Consider the following 20979-nt stretch of genomic DNA (forward strand, 5'->3'; position numbering starts at 1 on the left):
TAGCCTCAATAAAACATTCCTTTTGTTTTTTCTCTGTGTGAAAAAGGGTCTTAGATTTACGCGCAAGTGCCTGATGGTCTGGAAGGGTTATAAATCGAAGCTGCTTAAATTTATTAGAGTACAATAAAGAAAAGTAGGCGATAAATTGTGATTCCAACGTATTCTGCGAGTACTTAAATCCGAAAGGTCTACTAGCGCTAATATAAAATAACAATTTAGAAAAAGCTACTCATCACTTAAATATTCAAGAGCTTTGTAGCAAATCCTCGTTTCAGATGAGAGGTAACGACGGGGATTTTGCTGAAGAAACGAGCCGTGACGAGCCGACTGTCCAAGTATTCATAATTTACGCGCGAGCGCGGGCTAGTCCTATTCTCGGGTTAACCAATGTATCCTGACCTCCAGATCCTTAACATCTGTTGCGTAATTGGACAACGTTTTTAAACTAGTTTCCTGAGCGATCAAGTCGCCAACGCTCGTCTTAGCATCGTAATGAGACTGCTGTATAATATCCTCGCAAGTTGAGACAATGTTTATAAAGCGGTTAATACCTTGATTTAATTTCTTTGGACTAAGTTGTTGACCCACGGGCCATGATTCAATTAATGTATTCTGGTAGGAAAGCTGGGTATTTCGTAGCTTTAATTGAATTTAAATATTTTATAGGGCAATTTGATGTAGACATAGGTAGAGTAGGCTCAATAATTAATTTTTGATTGAGTTATCCAAATATTTTACAACTCCATAAATATGATTATCGAAGTCTTTGTACCCCAAAATTCAATCGTAAGTTCTAAGCGACACTGAATTTCAAATAGTATTTACGTATACATTAAAGTAAGGGTCGTGTCGTATCAAAAAGTCAAAGAGCTGGCGCAAGATAGGGAAAGTTGGAAGATACTCCACCGACAAGAGGATAACTCTTAAGTTAATTATGATGATGATGAAATGGTTTGTCGTCTGGTGCTCCCACACCGGAATACAATGTCTTATTTAATTACATACAGCTACACACGTTTTCTTTCTTATAACGCTATAACTCGGTATATATGGGCCCGATTCGGATTATGAAATAGACATCTTTTTTTAGACATCACCAAGATACGATAACGATATGTTTAAGATCTAAACTGTCAAATTTGACATTTGCGCGATTCTGGAGACACTCTTGAACGATTTCCACAGGATATGACTTAGAGATCTAATTCACATCTAATAGATAAGTACCTATCTTACTCTATGTAACGTAAAAGTGAGATTGGTTGCCCGAATTGCGCTGCAAAAGAGAACTAGTTGATATCTAATCTAAACTATAACGTATCTAGAATGGATCTAGTACGTGTCGTCTCTTGTGAATATCTTGAAGTTCGAATACGGTAGTATCTAGGTACCGGTATATGTGTTAGGTAATTGTTATTTTCGTCATCCGTTCCGCTTCGGTTCGAACAAAAAATACTTTCGATTAATATCCGAATCCGTTTAGTTTTCCATCACATAAACGACACCTCCCAACCTACAATCTCCCAAGGTTAACTTTTGTCACCCTTAAGTGGATTCATATACCCCTTCCCTTCCCCCTTCTTTATATCCCTTCTGTTTGGTTGGCTGACGTTGCAATACGCAGCAGATGAAATATCGCTCTACTATATTGGATTGGATTTAAATGCTTCAACGGACAGTAAAGGCTCTGTTTTTTTCAGTGTCTGGTTTATAGGATTCCATTTTCGCCCGATAAGGGATCTCACACATGGATGCGACGTTTGTCACGTTTAAACCGAAATATAAGATTAAAACGAGACGTACATAACATATTAGACGAAGAGGATGCGCCGCGTCAAGTCTCGGAGGCTAATTCGTATTTTCTAATAAGGAATGTAGATATTCTGATCTTGAAGTGGTTAAGATATTGTATCATCACGCTCCTCGATTGTTGCGCCATTTAGGGTCCTAGCTAAATTGGTTTTTCAATACTTACCCTATAGAATTTCCAATTTAGTAAGAACCCTAAATGGCATAACAATCCCGTGCGGTGACTGTACATAGCGAGATACATAATGATAGATTACGATGAGATTTTTAGTCCAAAATAAAGTTGAAATAAAGGTACTAAATTTTGTACAGATTTTTACGCTTACGTTAAACTTGTCTCTATTATATCAACTAAATGTACAATATATAATTTAGTATGTCAGAGATGTAGGCTCAAGTACATAGTCTTAATTAATCATTATAGCACAGAATGAGTACCTATTTCATTATTATTTATACTTATAGTTCAAATGGCAAACGTGTGGGCGTAAATGGCTTGATATTTACGAAAAATAATTAGTTGTTGCCCGTAAGAAAACAGCAACGGTCGGTTCGGTCCAGTGGTCCGGACAAAATTCGGTCTACTTACTAAATAAGATTAATTATTTTTTTATTTACCTATTTAATCTTTATTACACAAAAGAAAAACTTATCGTACATAAAGGCGGACATAATGCGTCAACCTTAGGCAAAGCAGAGAGATTGTGGGTACTACTGCTACTACTATTAACAAAATGATGATGATGATGATGATGATTTACGGACGGACGGACGGCGGAGTCTTAGTAATAGGGTCCCGTTTTACCCTTTGGGTACGGAACCCTAAAAATTACATAGGTATACCCCTATACCTACTTTACATTGATGAAGACAAATTTCACGGGTCACTAATGAACGCACATTTATCCTGTTCCGAAATAGCACAAATTTTCTTATTGAATTTCTCTCAAATTCCGATTGCGTGGGCTTCGGCAAATTTGATATTTGTCGACATTTTGAATCATCGCCCAAATTAGACGAGATGACTTAAATAAAAAAAGCTTTTTTTACCAAAAATCTAATTTAATGAATACCTACCTGTTTTTATAAAACGGTTTACCTATTACCTACAGTTATCGAGTGACGCCAGTGTATTTTAATATTTCTTCTTCTTCAGTCGGTCCCTCAATACTGAGGATCGTGACATCATATCCTTCTGTTGAAGACCAGGTTCCTCCATAGGGTTCTATATAGGGTTAATATTTAAATTACCTATAATAAACCCAACTATTTTATGAGGTGTTGCTGCTTGCTTTATCTTTCTTCGCTCTGAATATGTTAAAATATTCAGAGAGAAGAACGATAAAGCCTTGCCTTTTCTGTTTATTTTATGGCCAAAACGATTTCATGATTGCTGTGAACAAATTTATTTATAGTAAACTGGCTATTTCCATTAGTTATTAAAAATGTGCGTGTTTCAGCATGGCCTCTTCGTTTACCCAGTTAAGCGTAGTTTCTAGTTCAGTTTCCGCATGTTATTTTTATTTACATAGGTACATAGGTAGCGTCAATATAGAACGAAGTTAAAAGAAAATATTGATGCCAACCGCAAGACTTAAAAGTTACATGAATGTAAACTACCACTTGGTATTTATCTCATTCAACGACTTCCTACCATAATCCTGTCATTTTACCTCGGCTTGCTATACCTACTTACCAGCCTAAAATCCGCTCATAAGTTAAGTACCTAAAATAAAATAAAAAATACAAAGCCCTTTACGCATTCGTGGTCTGCCATGGCCTCTTTTGCCAAGTGGGTCTCCCCATTTTGTGACTAAATTGTGTATAAATTAAGTATGTCACTTTAAATGTTCGATATTGTACACAGGGTCGTAATGGTTTGGGCAACATCTACGTGTGGGCTAGCGGCGACGGGGGTGAGGACGACGATTGCAACTGCGACGGCTATGCTGCTTCCATGTGGACCGTCTCTATTAACAGGTAGGTAAAACAAATAGAGTTGGACTAAGATAAGTTGGCAGCGATTTGGAAGCACAGATTTTGCTGTGATATCAAAAACGATGTCAGCTTAACTTGGTCTATCTCTAAATATGTGCTAAATACGCACAGGTTTTTAAGGTTGACCTTATCTTGTACCTTAGCAATAGGGTTTACAAAATTACCACTTACCTGTGTTAACAAACGAAGGTACTTTATGTTGATGCAAAATTTAAAAAATAATCTCTTATTCGTCAATTTCCCGCAATAATCCTGGAACGAGCGATTAGCGGGGTTTTCTCAACACCGCGAAGTTTCTCCGTGCTTAATTACTTAATACAAAGTGGGAAGAAGCCAATTACGCTGCCGACCGGTGGGTCAGATAGATTCTGCAACAAGTTTATGATGCTCGATGAATGTTAATTGACGGGATGATGAAGAACGATCTCATTTACGATCAAATATAGGCTCACGAGTTGGATAAAGTGCCATGTGAATGAGAGACGGCTTACGCTCCGTAGCGAGGGATACACAACTGTCACTGTCGCACTAATATGGAAGAGTGATCATCATCATCATCATCATCTCAGCCATAAGACGTCCACTGCTGAACATAGGCCTCCCCTTTTTTTGGGGGGTGAATGCCATAATCGCCACGCTTGGCAGGCGGGTTGGCGATCGCAGTCGAGTACACCGAATTTGAGGGACGCTGCTGCCCGTCCACCGGTGGTCTTGGACGTGGTTTAAGGACATACCCGGGTCCTGGACGTAGTTTAAGGACATACCCGGGTCCCGGGTCGGAAGAGTGATAAAGAGACGCAAAGCGTTTCGTTGTCTAAGCGATAGCGATTGGCACCTTGGCTAGGCCTGCAGATTACAGTAGGTACCTATATCGGAATACATCCTTATTTCTAGCCAGTCCGGTAACAAAGGTGTGTCCATATTATGTTTGTCCACTTTAGCCATCAGTGTCATGTTATCACTATCTATTCTCCGTATTAGATATTTGATTCTAACTCTTTAAAGAGAAGAGGTATTTTTGGCATCAACAATATCAATTACCTATTGGAGTGACCTGGATATTGTTATCGACGTGAATAGGCACCTACTAATTAAGACCAAAGTTAGGTTTCTACACAGAATCATTTATAAACACGGGTATCCGATTAACCTATATAATTTAAACTAAACTGTATAATTGACCTATTATTATGGTATAGGCTGGCTATGTAAATCACTCATTATACTCGTACAAGAGGTGGATATTATTAAGTAGATTAGCTGTTCTGTCTACAATTTTGCAGTCGTACATCTCCACCAGGGATGGTCAATATTCTAGTTATAAAAATTACGTATTCTGGCTTCATTTTCAGCGCCATCAACGATGGCCAGAACGCACACTACGACGAGTCCTGCTCCTCAACACTGGCTAGCACGTTCAGTAATGGCGCAAGGGACCCAAGCACCGGTGTAGCCACCACTGACTTGTATGGCAAATGCACGGCGACGCACTCCGGGACGTCCGCGGCGGCGCCTGAGGCCGCTGGAGTCTTCGCTCTGGCGCTTCATGCCAAGTGAGTCGCTGTCATCTATACAGGCCTATAACCGCGAAAATCGAAGTTCGCAAATTGCGGGCATTTTTCTCTGTCACTCTACGCCTTCATTGGAGTAAAAGAGAAAGATCCCCACAATTTGCGAATTTCGGTTTTCGCGGTAGCGCCTCTGTTTTCTTTGCCTATTCTGCGTTCAAATCGCGTGCGAATCAGCGCAGCTACAAGTCTTGTTTCCTGATTTTTGGCAAGATTGTGTCGCGTGACAAAAAGCGCAGTAATGTCCTTAATATCAAACTGGTTAGTGATTAATATTCTTTAGCAGCATCTGAACGCGAATATGAAAAGTGGTTTTTAGGCAGCTCAATCTTCAAGTTCAGTTGAAATATACGGCTAATAAATTAAAATCTGACTACTCCTTGGCTTCTATATAAAAGCGTTGAACATAAAACCGTATCTTTTTAATTTCAGCCCGAGTTTAACTTGGCGAGACATTCAGCATCTGACCGTGTTGACTTCAAAGAGGAACTCGCTTTACGATGCAAAGGTTTCACCCTTTTTTACCTTACAACCTTTTCTGAGTACGGTATACATATGCTAGATGTATTAACAGCAACACCATTTCTGAACCTTATTTCTTTGCCAAAAGGTTGACAACACAAAAACAGTGTGGACGATGTTACAATGTAAATTAAATTTCTGTTAAATTTATGTTTGTGTTATTTGTGTTTGTTTATGTTGTGGTAATGTAAAAAAAAAGTAAAAAAATGGTGCTTACTTAGTGTTGATGTTTGGAATTCCTGGGAAAGTGTAATAAAAGTAATAAACCTTATCTTATTTGAGTTGCTAAATTAAGTCTATTAATTTTTTATGGTCTTATGAGGTGTAGGCGCTGCGTTGTGAGCGCAATTTGACTTTTTATGAAGATTGGTACACTTTACGATCGCGTCCCACACACGCCGAAGGCTGACTTGGCACAGTAACGTGAATTTCCAGTAAATATACTTAGTGGGTGTTCAATGTTCATCCCACTTTGGAAGTTTATTACTCTGTTTACAATATTGGGTATATATCTAAACTAAGTTAATAACAGCGTGGAGCCCTTCTCGGTAACTGTAACTAATGATCTCTGGGATAATTAATTATGTTTAGTCTATACTTAGGGGAAATTAATTTAACTAGTTACTGTAATAACGCTGTAACCTCATTTAAGTAAGTTAGGTTATGAACATAGTTGATGATTTGTATACAAAATTATTAATATTTTAAATCTAATACCTTTAAACGGGCAATTCTTGTTTATTTATTTATTTATTTATATGTTATATACATATTTTGGGGATCTCGGAAACGGCTCTAACGATTTCCATGAAATTTGCTATATGGGGGTTTTTGGGGGCGATAAATCGATCTAGCTAGGTCTTATCTCTGGGAAAACGCGCATTTTTGGGTTTTTATATTTTTCCGAGCAAAACTCGGTCTCCCAGATATTAAGTAATAGTGTGTTTATTTATGTTTTATTATGCTCTGTATCTTTAGGTACTTAAGTAAGAGTAAACAAATAATTGGTACATTTTCGACTATGACTACCCGAAAATGTACATTATTGATTAACCAACCAAATACAAAACCACCTGGATCTGTCACTGAACGACTTGACTTTAACCTATATTATTTGATCATGTTATGTTTTCATCTACCCTCTACTAGCTTAAGAAACCATTTGACTGTAGATTTTGTTTACTATTTTTAAATACCCAAAGATACAGACTATATAGTAATCGGAACTTGTGTTATATTTTACCGGTCTCTACTGGATTTTAAATTATTTAACCTCATTGTTTAATTTCAGGGCCGTTTCCACTGGACGATGAACGGGGTCGGGTTGGAGTTCAATCATCTCTTCGGGTTTGGAGTTCTAGACGCCGGGGCTATGACAGCATTGGCTGCCAACTGGCGCTCCGTGCCGCCACGGTACCACTGCGAGGCTGGCTCCGTCAATACCCACACGTAAGTCTACATCTACACCACCATCTCTAGGCTCTCAGCGTGGTGAGGTATTGCAATCATGACATTGGTTGCCAAGATTGTAGTGCCTCAGGTAGTTCTATGTGCTTGCTTTTTTAGCTAACCAAAATTCTGCCTTCCAATTCAGCTCAAAGCCCATAACTTCCATAAATACAATAAACCAGCAGGTTGGCGGCATCTTGTCAATCCTTCGATGATCAATGGACTGAATAACAATACCAATTTTAACCTCCTGAGATCCAGAAGCAATTGTTTTGTTTTTGAAATTGGAACCCTAAGTTACACAATAAAAGTCCAAAATAGATTTTGAAATATGTACAATAAATTGTACGCAGGGACTTAAGAGGCTATGTTGATCCTGAAGCTGTATCATGGTCGCATTTTTATCACCTTTCATACCGTGCGTCACTTACGCACTGTCGCACTTACATATTTGTTAGAACGTGACAGGCATGGTGACAAGTGATAAAGAGTCGACCACCTTAGCCCTAGCATCTCAAAATGTATCAAATCAATTTGCTATTACAGAAAAATCCCGTCAGAAGGCAGCATTTTCCTCCGCATCGAGACGACGGCATGCGGCGGGTCGCCCAGCGAAGTCCGCTACTTGGAGCACGTGCAAGCCGTGGTCAGCGCCAACGCCACGCGCCGCGGAGATCTGGAGCTGTTCCTCACGAGCCCCATGGGCACGAAGTACGTTCCTTTCTGCTGCTTCTGTTGGGTACTTTCCTATACTTAAAATAAATTATTTCACACCGTGCACGAAATAAAGCATCAGAGAATTATTAGAAAAACATAGATAGCAGTTATTTTTAAACATAATTTATATTTAATAAATCGGATGGAAGTATAAAAAGTAGGTGAGTTGACTGTGACGTCACTACACAAGTTTTCATATAAATTTCATATTAGCAAATCGTTTTGACCATTCTAAATAATTTTAAAGAAAAAAAAACCGACTTCCATGGGGGCCGATGAAAGATTATTGTAGATGGTAGGTACACTATGTAGAAAAGGAGGTAAAACCACCCACTTTTCTACTAGCATTTCGCTTCTGTATAATGGCTCCTCTACAGGATGGGCCAACGCCGGCCACTCCAAGGGACGCAGCCATGCGGTAGAATGAGATAGCAATATCACTTGCTCCCTCTAACGCATAAATGCGTCCCTTGGAGTGGCCGACGTTGGCCCATCGTGAAGAGGAGCCATGAGGGTCGTAGTTCTAGCCTAACCTAACCCACTCCTCAGATAGCAGTTCGGTTCTGTGCGGCTCGCAGTTCGAACCTAATCAAACCCACTTTTCAAGTAGCATTTCGTTTCTGTAAGGCTCGCAGTTCTAACCTAACCTAATCCTTGTTCGGTTCTGTGAGGATCGCAGTTCAAACCTAACCTAACCCACTTAATGGCGCATGCCGTGCGGTGTACGGGGGTTTAAGCGGGAGGGGCTAATAAGATTGGCAACATCGTACTTTATACCTACATTAATTTTATGGTAGGTAATCATAGTTGTTTATTTAGTTAAGGTATCATAGTGGTTTTCTGGGTCAAGGTTCGGGTCCGAGTCCGGGTCCGAGTCCGGGTCCGAGTCCGGGTCCGTATCCGGGTCTGAGACCGGGTCCGAGTCCGGATCCGAGTCCGGGTCTGAGTCCGGTTCCGAGTCCGGGTCCGAATCCGGATCCGAGTCCAGATCCGGGTCCGAACCGGATCCGGGTATGACTCCGAGTCCGGGTCCCAGTCCAAGTCAAAATCGAAATTCGTAATCACCAAACGTGTACCATGCGTCATTGAAGAGTTCTGTTCTGGTCATCATCAGCAGTTTCACTTCATCAAATGCGACAGTTTTTAATGTAAATGCTTGATTTTATGATGAAAATACAAAAAAATATATACGTATGCCTTTAATATTTGAGGAGTTCCCTCGATTCCTTATGGATCCCATCATCAGAACTCGAGCTTGACAAAAATGTGGCTAAAAAACTTAACTTGCTTAACGAACATAACGAAAAGGAAAAATCGCCAAACGTGAACTATGCGTCGTTTAAGAGTTCTGTTCTGATCATCACCAGCAGTTCCACTTCATCAAATGCAACAGTTTTTAATGAAAATGCTTAATTTTTTGATGTAAATACAAAAATCTCTATACGCATGCCTTTAAGATTTGAGGAGTTCCCTTGATTCCTCATGGATCCCATCATCAGAACTCGAGCTTGACAAAAATGTGGCTTAAAAACTTAACTTGCTTAACAAACATAACGACGAGGACAAATCGCCAACCGTGAACTATGCGTCGTTGAAGAGTTCTGTTCTGATCATCATCAGCAGGTCCACTTCATCAAATGCAACAGTTTTTAATGAAAATGCTTGATTTTCTGATATAAATACAAAAATCTCTATACGCATGCCTTTAAGATTTGAGGAGTTCCCTTGATTCCTCATGGATCCCATCATCAGAACTCGAGCTTGACAAAAATGTGGCTTAAAAACTTAACTTGCTTAACAAACATAACGACGAGGACAAATCGCCAACCGTGAACTATGCGTCGTTGAAGAGTTCTGTTCTGATCATCATCAGCAGTTCCACTTCATCAAATGCAACAGTTTTTAATGAAAATGCTTGATTTTCTGGTGTGAATACAAAAATCTCTATACGCATGCCTTTAAGATCTGAGGAGTTCCCTTGATTCCTCATGGATCCCATCATCAGAACTCGAGCTTGACAAAAATGTGGCTTAAAAACTTAACTTGCTTAACAAACATAACGAAGAGGACAAATCGCCAACCGTGAACTATGCGTCGTTAAAGAGTTCCGTTCTGATCATCATCAGCAGTTCCACTTCATCAAATGTCACTTTTTTGGGTGTATATGCTTGATTTGTTGATAAAAACCCAAAAATCACTATATGTATGCCTTTAAGATTTGAGGAGTTCCCTCGATTCCTTATGGATCCCATCATCAGAACTGGGTTTTGACAAAAACGGGACCAATCTGTATGCATATACATTCAATCAAAAAAAGAATTTTCAAAATCGATCTAGTAATGACGGAGATATGGAGTAACAAACATAAAAAAATAAAAAAAAAATAAAAAAAAATAAAAAAACAAACATACAACCGAATTGATAACCTCCTTCTTTGAGATTTGGAAGTCGGTTAAAAAGAAGTTGATTTGACGAGTAGGAAAGTAGCCAGTTGCTGTACGGAAGCCCCGCCCCTACATGCTTGTAGCCTTCCGTATCTTTAGATTCCAAATCTGAGCAAACTTAAAGCATCTGAACCGGAACAATCCACGTCTCTTGTGGGAAATTACTCCGCGTTGCAAGCATGAAACCTGCCTGTATAGATAATTTTATTTCCTTAAATTCTAAAGGCATACAGATGATGAGATGGTTCAAACATCTAAGGCCCACTTGCACCATTCCACTAACCCGGGGTTAACCGGTTAAACCTAAAGTTACCATGGTTAACAGTACAATTTGACACTAGGTTAACGGTTTAACCGCTTAACCCCGGGTTAAGTTAGTGGGATGGTGCAAGTGAGCCTAAGATGCACATCCAGGCCTCGGATTTTTTTATCACACGTGTCTATGAAATTCGAGCAAGTTTTCTGCATGTTTTTTATTTTATATTGCAGGTCAATGATCCTGAGCAGGCGAGCCAACGATGATGACAGCCGGGACGGCTTCGCCAAGTGGCCGTTCATGACCACGCACACCTGGGGCGAGTACCCGCAGGGCACGTGGACTTTAGAGGTACGACATTTATTGCTAAAAACTCCTATATAGGTACAGATGTACTGACTTAACTGATTTAACTCTTTAAGGCCCACTTGCACCATCTCACTAACCCGGGGTTAAGCGGTTAAACTGTTAACCCAGTGCCAAATAGTACCTCCATTTTTAACCTGTTAACCTCGAGTTAGTGGAATGGTGCAAGTGGGCCTAAGTAAGATTTATAATTTGATCGTCATTACGAAGTTATGGAAGCAGACATAAAAGGCTTCTTTATTAATCCTGAAGAGTTGATATTAAATTACAATAATATTGTGATTGCAAATCAGAGCACACTTACCCTGAGCTCACATCATTACTACCCAATAAATTCTGATCACGCGAAGAATGATAGAGTATAGGAGCGCCATGATTGACGTAGCACTCGATGAAAACTTAACACGGTCCCTGTGATATGAAAATATCGATTCACAAAAACGACAATGTCTGTCAAAAAAAGGATTAAGGTTAAGCCTCAAATTAAAAATGTTATTGTGTCTGGCAGGCTCGCTTCAACGGCGGCTCAAGCGCGTCGCAAGCCTCCGGCTGGCTGCGCGGCTGGTCGCTGGTGCTGCACGGCACGCGCGCGCCGCCGTACGCGCAGCTGCAGCCGCAGGACCCGCACTCCAAGCTGGCCGTCGTCAAGAAGGCGCACGAGGACGCTCAGCATTAGACAGACCGAGACCGCCGTAGCCGAAAAGATCAGACGGCCTAGTCAAGGTTACAATCGCTATCGCTTCGACAACAATCACTCTTCCATATGTGATGTTCCACGGAAAAAGGTACCTTATGGCGGCTGGCGCTTACGTCACAAAGCGCCACAATAATATTGGAGCGACGTTAACAATAGCGTAAGCGCCAACCGCCATAAGGTACCTTTACACGTGGCACGTCCAATATTAGTGCGACAGTGACAGTTGCGTTTGAATCGCTATCGGAGCGTAAGCGATTGGCATTTTGGCTACGCGGCCGAGTGACAATCGTTCGCAGGGAATGCCAAATGAAACTAAAATACTCGTAAATGATTACGTCACTTTTCGTAGCTGTTAACCAGATATAAGTCGCACCAATAAAAATCTGCAGCGGATTTGATAGCCCACGCAGTGTACCTAAGTGTTATTTATACGTCATAATTTCATAGAAGTTTGACGTTTAAAATTACACTTGCACTGCGTGGGCTATCAATATCGCTGCAGACCTTTTACGGTCTAACTTTACCTTGAGATTCGATGTCGTTAAACGATTGTCATCTTGGCTGCAGCTCCAATAGGGTTGAAACTGTCAGAGGTTTGCATAGATTGCGCTTTCATAGCTTGCCCCTTTTTCTATGAGATTTGGCTTAAAGGGCTGGCATCCAGGGCATAAACTTCCATTAAAAAAACAAAAAAATTACACAATTCTAGGGATTGACATGGCAAGTTATGCTGGCCCCATCTGCTAAATACTGCGACCGGCTAACCCTATTTATGCTCGAGTTTACCGTTATCAAAAACAATTTTTGAATGTGTAAAGTTAAGAATAAGTATAAAGCTGTTTTGTCAAACGTCTAATGTTGACTACTAAAGTGACCGCATAATGAACGAATATATGAACGCTGTCAATTCAAATCGAACGCATCTGTCTTAAACTTTACACATCTAATACAATTATGTATTAATCTCATCGTCCGCACCGCACGAGAGACATATTTTGACTCAATTCTGGCCGAATTGTAAACCCATCCTGTGGGCACAGGTACGCGCCTGTGGGCAATCCTTGTCGCTACCCAGTTGCGGATCTTTTCATATATATCGGATTCAGAGCGGCCGAAGTGCTCGTAAATATTTGAACATACGCTCTAAGGCCTTGACAATAGAGGCGTGTACCGATATTTGTGAGCGCCTTAGTCGGACCAGGTGATTAAATGATAACGGTAAACGCGATCATACTTCCAGGCACACGTTTAACACGCACCAAAGTACATCCTTTTAAAAATTAGTGATAATTCGAATGTCGAAGAGATTTTATCCACCGGCCAGTTGGAAAGGAAGATCAGGATTTATAGGTACTAATACAGTGGCTAATAAAAACAAGTGCAAACTTTAAGAGCTGATTTAGACGGCGCGCGAACTCGTATGCGATTTTAGTTACATTGCGGACTGTTAGTTACGTCCAATTCAACCGGTCGATCAAAACCCGCAATGCAATGAAATTCGCATGCGAGTTCTCGTATCGTCTAATAAATGAGCCCTAAGATATTAAGTCGTGACGTCGATATTTGCTGCTGAGTGTATTTAAGTGAACGTTGAATAATTATAGAAGAATGATTTGCGCAGAACATTGAATGAAGGTATTTCTGTATAAATTATAATTCACTTGTTTTAACAGCAAAAATATACAACGTCGTCATTCACTTAGAAAATGTTAAATAACCAGCAAGTGTCTGAAAATATACTGCGTATTTTAAGCAAAATGTCAAAGTAGCGCCTTAAATTGTGGGGTCAGATTAAAGGATGCTAAACTAATGCGTGTTAACGCGTGCTGCTACTAGGTACAGTCGCCATCAGATATATCGGAGCAGCCAAGGTGTTCACAAATATCTGAACACGCCTCTATTTTCAAGGCGTTAGAGTGCGCGTTCAGATATTGTGAACACCTTGGCCGCTCCGATATATCTACGTGCGTGCTTGCTACGGCTGAAAAGGACTTTATTTTATGTACTAAAAGTAAAGGTTGAAAAATAATAGGCGGGACAAAATTACATCTTAATATAAACTTGTAATGCGATTTGATCTCAGGCTATGTTGATTGGTTTATGAAAAAGATAAAAAAAAAATAACTTGGGAATGTGTTAGGCACTCAATCAGTCTAGTCAGTTTTGGTAAAGTCGAGAGAGCAATTGTGGCGAAAGGTGCAGACCAAGTGGTGATGGGTGATCTAATAAGAGTCTAGCAAACGAGTTTATCATCAGAATTTACTGCTTCTGCAAGTGAAAATGTGTGGATCTTGAAGTTGTTGTCTTTATAATGAGGACCTTTATTTTTTGAATGAAAAGTTAGATTTCATATCTGAACGTAAGTGTGCTAACGTAAAATATATTTGACACAACCGATTAGTATACGACCATTTGATTGATAACTTCTTTGCATCTTATTTCATATTCTGAATGCTTGATATGACACTGTTGATAACGTGAACCAATCCTTCTTTGAAAATATCTTATACCTTCTATTTTTTACCATCCGATACACTCGAGCCAAGATTAGAACAATTTTTTAAATAAATATTTTAAGTAGTGCTTTAATGTTACGAACGTACAACGCAAAAAAAGTAAAGGTGGTGACCATATCCAAAATGTACTCCATGCGATTAATGTTTATTTCACATTTGAATAAATCGGTAAATCTCTAGATTATATTATATACCAGCAACCTTTTATTCTGCAAATAACTTGCAGTTTTTTTATAGTTTAATATTTCAACTACAATTTTGAAATAATTTATAAAATACTTCATCGCTTGGAGTATGTGGGCCACAATTTTCAACAATTTACACACATACCTACCTATTGTTATAGGTTTTGTATCAATTTATAAAAAAATACCGAAAAAAAATGGAAAGTTGTGGCCTTTATTTTGAAATTCAAAGCAGGAGGAGAATTATTGTGGTTGGAATAATTCTTACTCATATTAATTTTTGTATTTATTATATTTTATTTGTCGTAAAAATTATTAAATTATGCACGCGTGAGTTTCTCACTTTAATGGCTATTTTAGCATTTTTTTATTTTATTTACAATGTAGTTGTAATTATTACTTCTTTTTAAACAGATATCTACCTTATTTTGGTGATGTGAGGCGTGAGATGTTTACCTATTATCAATTCATTACTTGGCTTTAGTTTGTGGATGATACGACATATCAAAATTCAGGTTCAAAGTCGAGCAAAACAATCTATTTTACGGTGAAATATTTGACCATAAACATATTTTCTCAAAAATCTGTAAAATTGCTTGATACTACAGGTCCAATATTTCTTACAAATCATTTGATTTTTAATACGCTTATAATTTTTAGTTAATTGAGATAAATTCAGAAACGTTTTTTCTGGAACGTTTCCATTTCTTTTTAACGTTTTTAAGTTTTTAGAGTTTATTTTTGATTGTTCCGTTTAAATAATCAAATGGACGGCATTTGTCCCAGCCAAATGACGTCCATTTGACGGCATCCGATTTTCGTGGCGCATCCTCCCATGTCACCCAGCGTGCGCCAGGAAGATGAAGGATTAATAGCATAGACGTTATTGTTACTGACATAAGGTATATAATAAAGATATTTATAAACATAGAGGTAATTATGCGATCAGAGAACTTCCTTTCGGGCCCAGTGAACATGATTACTTACGATTACCTCCGGCTCCTTATATATTTTCTTAACATAATATTTTTATTATTAAATACAATAAATAAAAAACAACATAACGTGTTTTTCAATTCTTATTACCAATTGAAAATGGAACTGTGTACGCTCCGGCGTTATAAATATCCACGGGTTATTGCTGGATAGGTAGTCGTTAGAACATAAAAATTATATAAAGAAATCTATTATGTACCTACTAAGAAATATATAGAAAATATAATGTGATTTGGTGTTGTATATGAATTAAATGATGTTTTTGTAATTGCTACTCCTTTCCCTTTCTTACTGTTCATGCAAGTATCCCGAGGTAGTAAAATCTCTAATAAAGATATATTTGAAAGTTTTCTTCAGTCGTTTAGTTTGATAAAGGTGACCACGTGACCCACTAATTATTTGTCGGTATCAAAACACGTATGCAAAATGTGTTCAGGAGATCTGTCTAGTATTTAGAACCTTTGGAACTTGTATAGGGCAAAAGAACGATAAAAAAATTAAGCACTACTCACTCTAGGTAAAGTCACTCGTGAATATGACGCGATGAAAGCAAAGGGGTTTACGATATTATTTATTAACGCGTACTTTTACTTTTTGATAAGATTACGTAACTAACATTAGGTGCAAATGAAACAAGAAATAACTTGTAAAGCTATATTACAATAAGTTTAACGATTTGCGGCATTAGTCATTTATAAACCTTCATTAGTTTAATCTATACAAACACATAATATCAGTACCACAGCGTACGTTACACTTAATATTACTTAACTTATTAACACTATATACAAATTTCAATTTATCAAAATGTTGGTCGATTCAAAAGGCACTTTCGTAATTTTACTTAAAAAATTCGTTGTCCAAACACTGATTATATTTTATAAATACACTAAGATAACTACGAAAACATGGCAACATTATGTACATTTTTAATCTCAAACAAGCGGCGTTTAAAATTACCACGCTGTTTTAAATGTAAGAAAAATTACCACGACTTATTTTAGCAAAGAAAGTTTGAATAATGTGAAGTTGAATAAAAAAAATCATAAAAATGACATATAGGTTATTAATATGATGCATTTATTCAATGAAATAGGATTTACAAGAATTAAAAATATGTGTTTGGTTCTATTTTTCATTAAAAAATCTATGCTTTAATATACTTATAGTCTTTAAAAATTAAATAATAAATACTTCAAGCGAATATGTCAATTGAACTGATATGTTGTAATTAAACAAGTACAGATGCAGCATATAATTGTTTTCCATCGTATTTTCTCGGAAAGGTTCGAAATTGTCATGTTACTTCAGTCAACCTCAGTCAGTACTTTTTATACTTACCAAGACTAAATGAAATAGCAAGACACGTTCGTAAGTTTCCGTGAAAATACGATGGGAAATAATTTCCTATGCACTATCTGTATTCACTTATCTTAAAGAACGTTTTAAAATAATCTCTGTGAGGGTAGTTAGGTATAACTATAACAATACGAGTATAAACTGTACAAAAAACAAAATGAGCCTTAGTATGACACACTATTTTTGACGATGTCCTCAATCATGTAATATTCATATGATTTAGAGCGATTTCCAATTTTTCCAGATACTTAATTATTTATTGGGGTTGGTGTGTACAGTCTCAAATTGCCGTGCTTAAAGAGAAAATCTTATAAATATTGCCGTATCACTAAAAAAAACGAAATACCGTGGGAAAACTGTATGGAAGATACGGCAATAGAACTGCTGTCGTAAGTATATGGTGTTTTTGATCACTATGCGCTTGAGTTGCAGTACTTTAAGGCAATTATTAAGCTCTTTATAATTTATCCAGAAAAGGTTTAACGTTTTAAAATTGAAACTTATTGAAATCACATTTTTAAATACAATAAGTTCTTCTGTAAAGATTGATAACATTTATACCTAAACAAAATGTTAAACTTTAATTACTAGATTGGAACAGCCACATCTGAAGTATTTAAAATATTTTTCCCATTTTTGAACCATATTTTGACCAGTTATACTTTTTCCATATCCTAAATTGACTGTAACCAATCTGACTTACAAATATGTAGAGTAAATAAGGTCACAAATGATTTACAAAGATATTGATTTGTTCAAAGAATATGTCGTAGTGTATAGGTACAAAGTAAAATATTTCATTACAAATATGTAGGTACAATCATGTTATATTGACTCCTAATAAAGTTATAGTTGCCTACACGTAAACAATATCTATCTTACAATATAACACTATTAGTTTTGGCTAACACTTTGCACTTGATCATTGTCACTTTCACTCACTGCTATAGAAGTAACCTGTAATAGTCCAATACTTCTTTAATTAGGATCCATTCTCGCCTATCTCTTAGAATATATGTCGCTTACGATACATTTCGGTCTTTCTTTTTATGCTTCACTTAAATTGACAAATATCATATATCTCTTGTTTAGAAGAAATATATGGAGTGCCAATAGTTGTTAAATACAGCCACGCGAAGCAGCTTTGCAGCAAAATAATTGGTAATCAGTCCATCCATTGAGCAGGCTTGGCGGCATTTTACATCCACAAATAAGACATTGTACTAAAAAAATCTGAAGAATAAAAGCTGCTGACGATCTTTTATGGTCGCTCTTATGACGAAATTATTTCAAGCAATAACATAATTCACTTTCAGACTACTGTTATGTACAGTAAAAGACGCACATTTTATATTGTCATAATCACGCGATAAGTTCAACCATATTACGTCAAAAACTACTGGCCAACTTTCTGACAGACTGATTTTATCTTCGATGTACAGTCAGCTGTAGTCCTATATAATGTGCATCTAGCATCGTTTCTGTTTACGTGCATTTAATTTCTTCCTACAATGTCTTGACACTTGTTTCGTAGCCGGCTCTTTAAACGCCCATTTCGTTGTAATGCCGGCCGTTTGGCACGTCCACGCCGCGCTCCGAGATCCCGTTCAGGCCGTTCGTGTGCCCACGGGAGCTTAATTGTCAGAGATCTGGAAAATACAACATTAGTGGTTTGAGAATAAGGTTCTATTTTCCATGTTGTCATAAATTTTCTGAAATCGGACTAGGACTGAGCACTGAGGTAAGGCAACTAAATATAGACTTTAAAGCTTGAACGGTAAGGTATCATTTACAATAGTTGTGGTTATTTACCCATAGTTTCTTGCTGTAACTCTAGTTTGTACGCGGGGTTGTCGTACGGTGGAAGCGACGACTCCCTTGGAGCGGTAGGTACAGCTGTAAACAAATAAGACTGAATTAATTTTCGTTTTTATTTTTTAATCTAAAATAGTAGATAGTGTAGAAAATCTGGGAAGTGAATAAGAACTAGCTATATTTCTACGACACTAAATGAATATTAGTGTGATAGCTACTAGCTAGGTATATTCACAATACTAGCCCCGGCATGCCGTTAGTTTTTAATTGACTGACGCAGTATTAAGTAGTACCATAAATCAAAATAAATAATAAGTTTTTGACAAAAAATTCATTTTTGGTACAAGCTTTTATAACTGACTGTACTTTTCTTTCCACAGGCAATTAATACTCATCGAGACAATTCTAAAAACCCCAAACACAATTAGGTTTCGTTGTTTTATCATAGAGTTCCTATGGCCACCTCTGGGCTCCATCATCAGATCAGCTCGATGACACCATAATATTGCATTGTCAGCCGACTTACGTATGTATGCAAAAATTCAGCTCAATCGGAAACCGGGAAGTGGATCAAATTTAACTTGCAAGATTTGATTACAGACAACGGTCAGGTGAAACTAAATAAAAGCTTGTAAATAAAAAGTGGTAACACCATCGATTACTTACGAGTAATAGGTACAGAGCGCGGGCGATGTCGACGGACAACCACCAGCAGAAGCAAAAGTGACGTCAGCGCGCCCAATGCGGCCACCACGCCCACTACCACTAGCGCTCCGTAGTAATCTCCCCGCGGCGCCATGGCGCCACCCACTGATGAGGCTTCGATGGCATCTGGAAATGGTAGGTAGAATTTAACTATAGTATTTTATTTATGTTTCTCGTTACACAACGAAGTCGTACAAAGTCGTTAGAGTCGCCATACAGGGACTGCTCGAGCAGTAACCCATTGATCAACATACACGGACTGCTTTTGCAGCATGACCGCATGATGAAATTTCACCGCGCGGCCAACCGCCCGAAGCATTTGCAACTGCTTGAGAGATTTTGTATTGAAACTGCAGATCACCCAACGGCGACAGCTTGAAGCTGTTGGCACTGACTGCTCAAAGCAGTCCGTGTATGGCGGCCCTTAGATGCAAAAAAAAGGGTTTGTCCATCATGAATTATTCATAAGAACCAACCTTTAAAGGTTAATACCTTAACCTTAAAGGTAATCCTTTTGGTAGGTTATTTTACCTACAAAGGTACAAAACTACCTAAATAATTATTGTGTCGTAATTCCAAGATTTTTTTTTGTATTAGGTCATGTTATTTTGTAGGTATTTGTATTAGGTCATGTTAGGTCACGTCGGCCGCATACATCCGGATAGCCACCAAGTGGATGCCGCAAATAAGCACGGACGTGGCAGGCCCAGACGGAGATGGCGGGACGACTTAGACACCTTCATTAATAACTGGCCGGAAATAGCTCAACAACGGGAGTCGTGGAAATCAAGGGGAGAGGCCTTTGCCCAGCAGTGGGACACTATAACAGGCTATTAAAAAAAAAGTCATGTTATACTCACTGTCGATTGGCTCCGGAGAGTCTAGGGACTTTGTGTTAATTTCTAGCACGTTACTGGTCTTCACTTTTCCATTTGTAAGGAACAGCTCAAGCCACACACGACACCTGAAAATGATAATAATTCACATTTAGCACATAAATAATATCATAACATAGTTTGTAACATTGTTGGTTACGAGTCTTTTGTATAGGTAAGTGGATAAGCTTGGTTGAAATAGTAAAAACGATAGCTAGTTTCTGGGCTATTATCGCGCAAAACAAAGTTCGCAAATTGCGGGCATCTTTCTCCGTCACAAATAATTTCAATTTTTGTGGTAGGCTGGTACCAAAGTGGAGGAGGAAATGTCGCAAAGCGGAATGTGGGTTCCGGGTATGAGAGAGAGAGAATGCTAAGAGAAAGAAATAGAGACCTCGTGTCAGGCTCGAGGCCGGTGAGCGTGATGGCGGGCGCCTGGTCGCGCACGGCGAGGCGGAAGGCGTCGTGCTCGCGGCGGCCGGCGCCGCACGCGTGCGCCGCGCGGTACACGCGCACCCAGCGCTCCGCCGGCGCCGGCACGCCGCGCCACGTCAGCTCCGCCGCCTCGGCGCCCACCGAGCGGGCTTCCAGCTGCACTGACCAGTTGTATGGGTCTGGAATCAGAAGGTAAGGGTTTAGGTAAGTATTTAAATTATCACATTTTATCTTCGCCTTTAAACATAGACGTAGTCGACGTCAAAG

General features: G+C 38.6%; 2 protein-coding genes and 1 long non-coding RNA gene across 3 annotated transcripts in view; 2 read left to right on the forward strand and 1 right to left on the reverse strand.

The window, feature by feature from the left end:
• The window catches only part of LOC134673594 (neuroendocrine convertase 2), a 108703-nt gene extending 96879 nt beyond the window's left edge, over positions 1-11824 (forward strand). Inside the window, exons 9-15 of the mRNA XM_063531594.1 lie at positions 3677-3789; positions 5160-5360; positions 5808-5883; positions 7189-7346; positions 7893-8057; positions 10997-11114; positions 11638-11824. Coding sequence (XP_063387664.1) covers positions 3677-3789; positions 5160-5360; positions 5808-5883; positions 7189-7346; positions 7893-8057; positions 10997-11114; positions 11638-11805 — 999 coding nt within the window. The 3' untranslated portion in view covers positions 11806-11824. The remainder of the gene's footprint in view (positions 1-3676; positions 3790-5159; positions 5361-5807; positions 5884-7188; positions 7347-7892; positions 8058-10996; positions 11115-11637) is intronic.
• Positions 11825-11877: 53 nt separating this feature from the next.
• LOC134673332 (uncharacterized) lies at positions 11878-15874 on the forward strand. The gene is made up of 2 exons (XR_010099460.1): positions 11878-14108; positions 14143-15874. It is a non-coding gene; the product is annotated as an uncharacterized LOC134673332 (long non-coding RNA).
• A 289-nt stretch (positions 15875-16163) lies between these two features.
• Positions 16164-20979, reverse strand: part of LOC134673595 (putative epidermal cell surface receptor) — an 86787-nt gene continuing 81971 nt past the window's right edge. The window contains exons 16-20 of the mRNA XM_063531595.1: positions 20672-20891; positions 20263-20366; positions 19364-19528; positions 18695-18778; positions 16164-18531 (exon numbers count right to left, since the gene is read on the reverse strand). Of these exons, the coding sequence (XP_063387665.1) occupies positions 18524-18531; positions 18695-18778; positions 19364-19528; positions 20263-20366; positions 20672-20891 (581 nt within the window). The 3' untranslated portion in view covers positions 16164-18523. The remainder of the gene's footprint in view (positions 18532-18694; positions 18779-19363; positions 19529-20262; positions 20367-20671; positions 20892-20979) is intronic.

This window comes from Cydia fagiglandana, chromosome 18, assembly GCF_963556715.1.
Source record: "Cydia fagiglandana chromosome 18, ilCydFagi1.1, whole genome shotgun sequence".
Taxonomy (NCBI): Eukaryota; Metazoa; Arthropoda; class Insecta; order Lepidoptera; family Tortricidae; genus Cydia; species Cydia fagiglandana.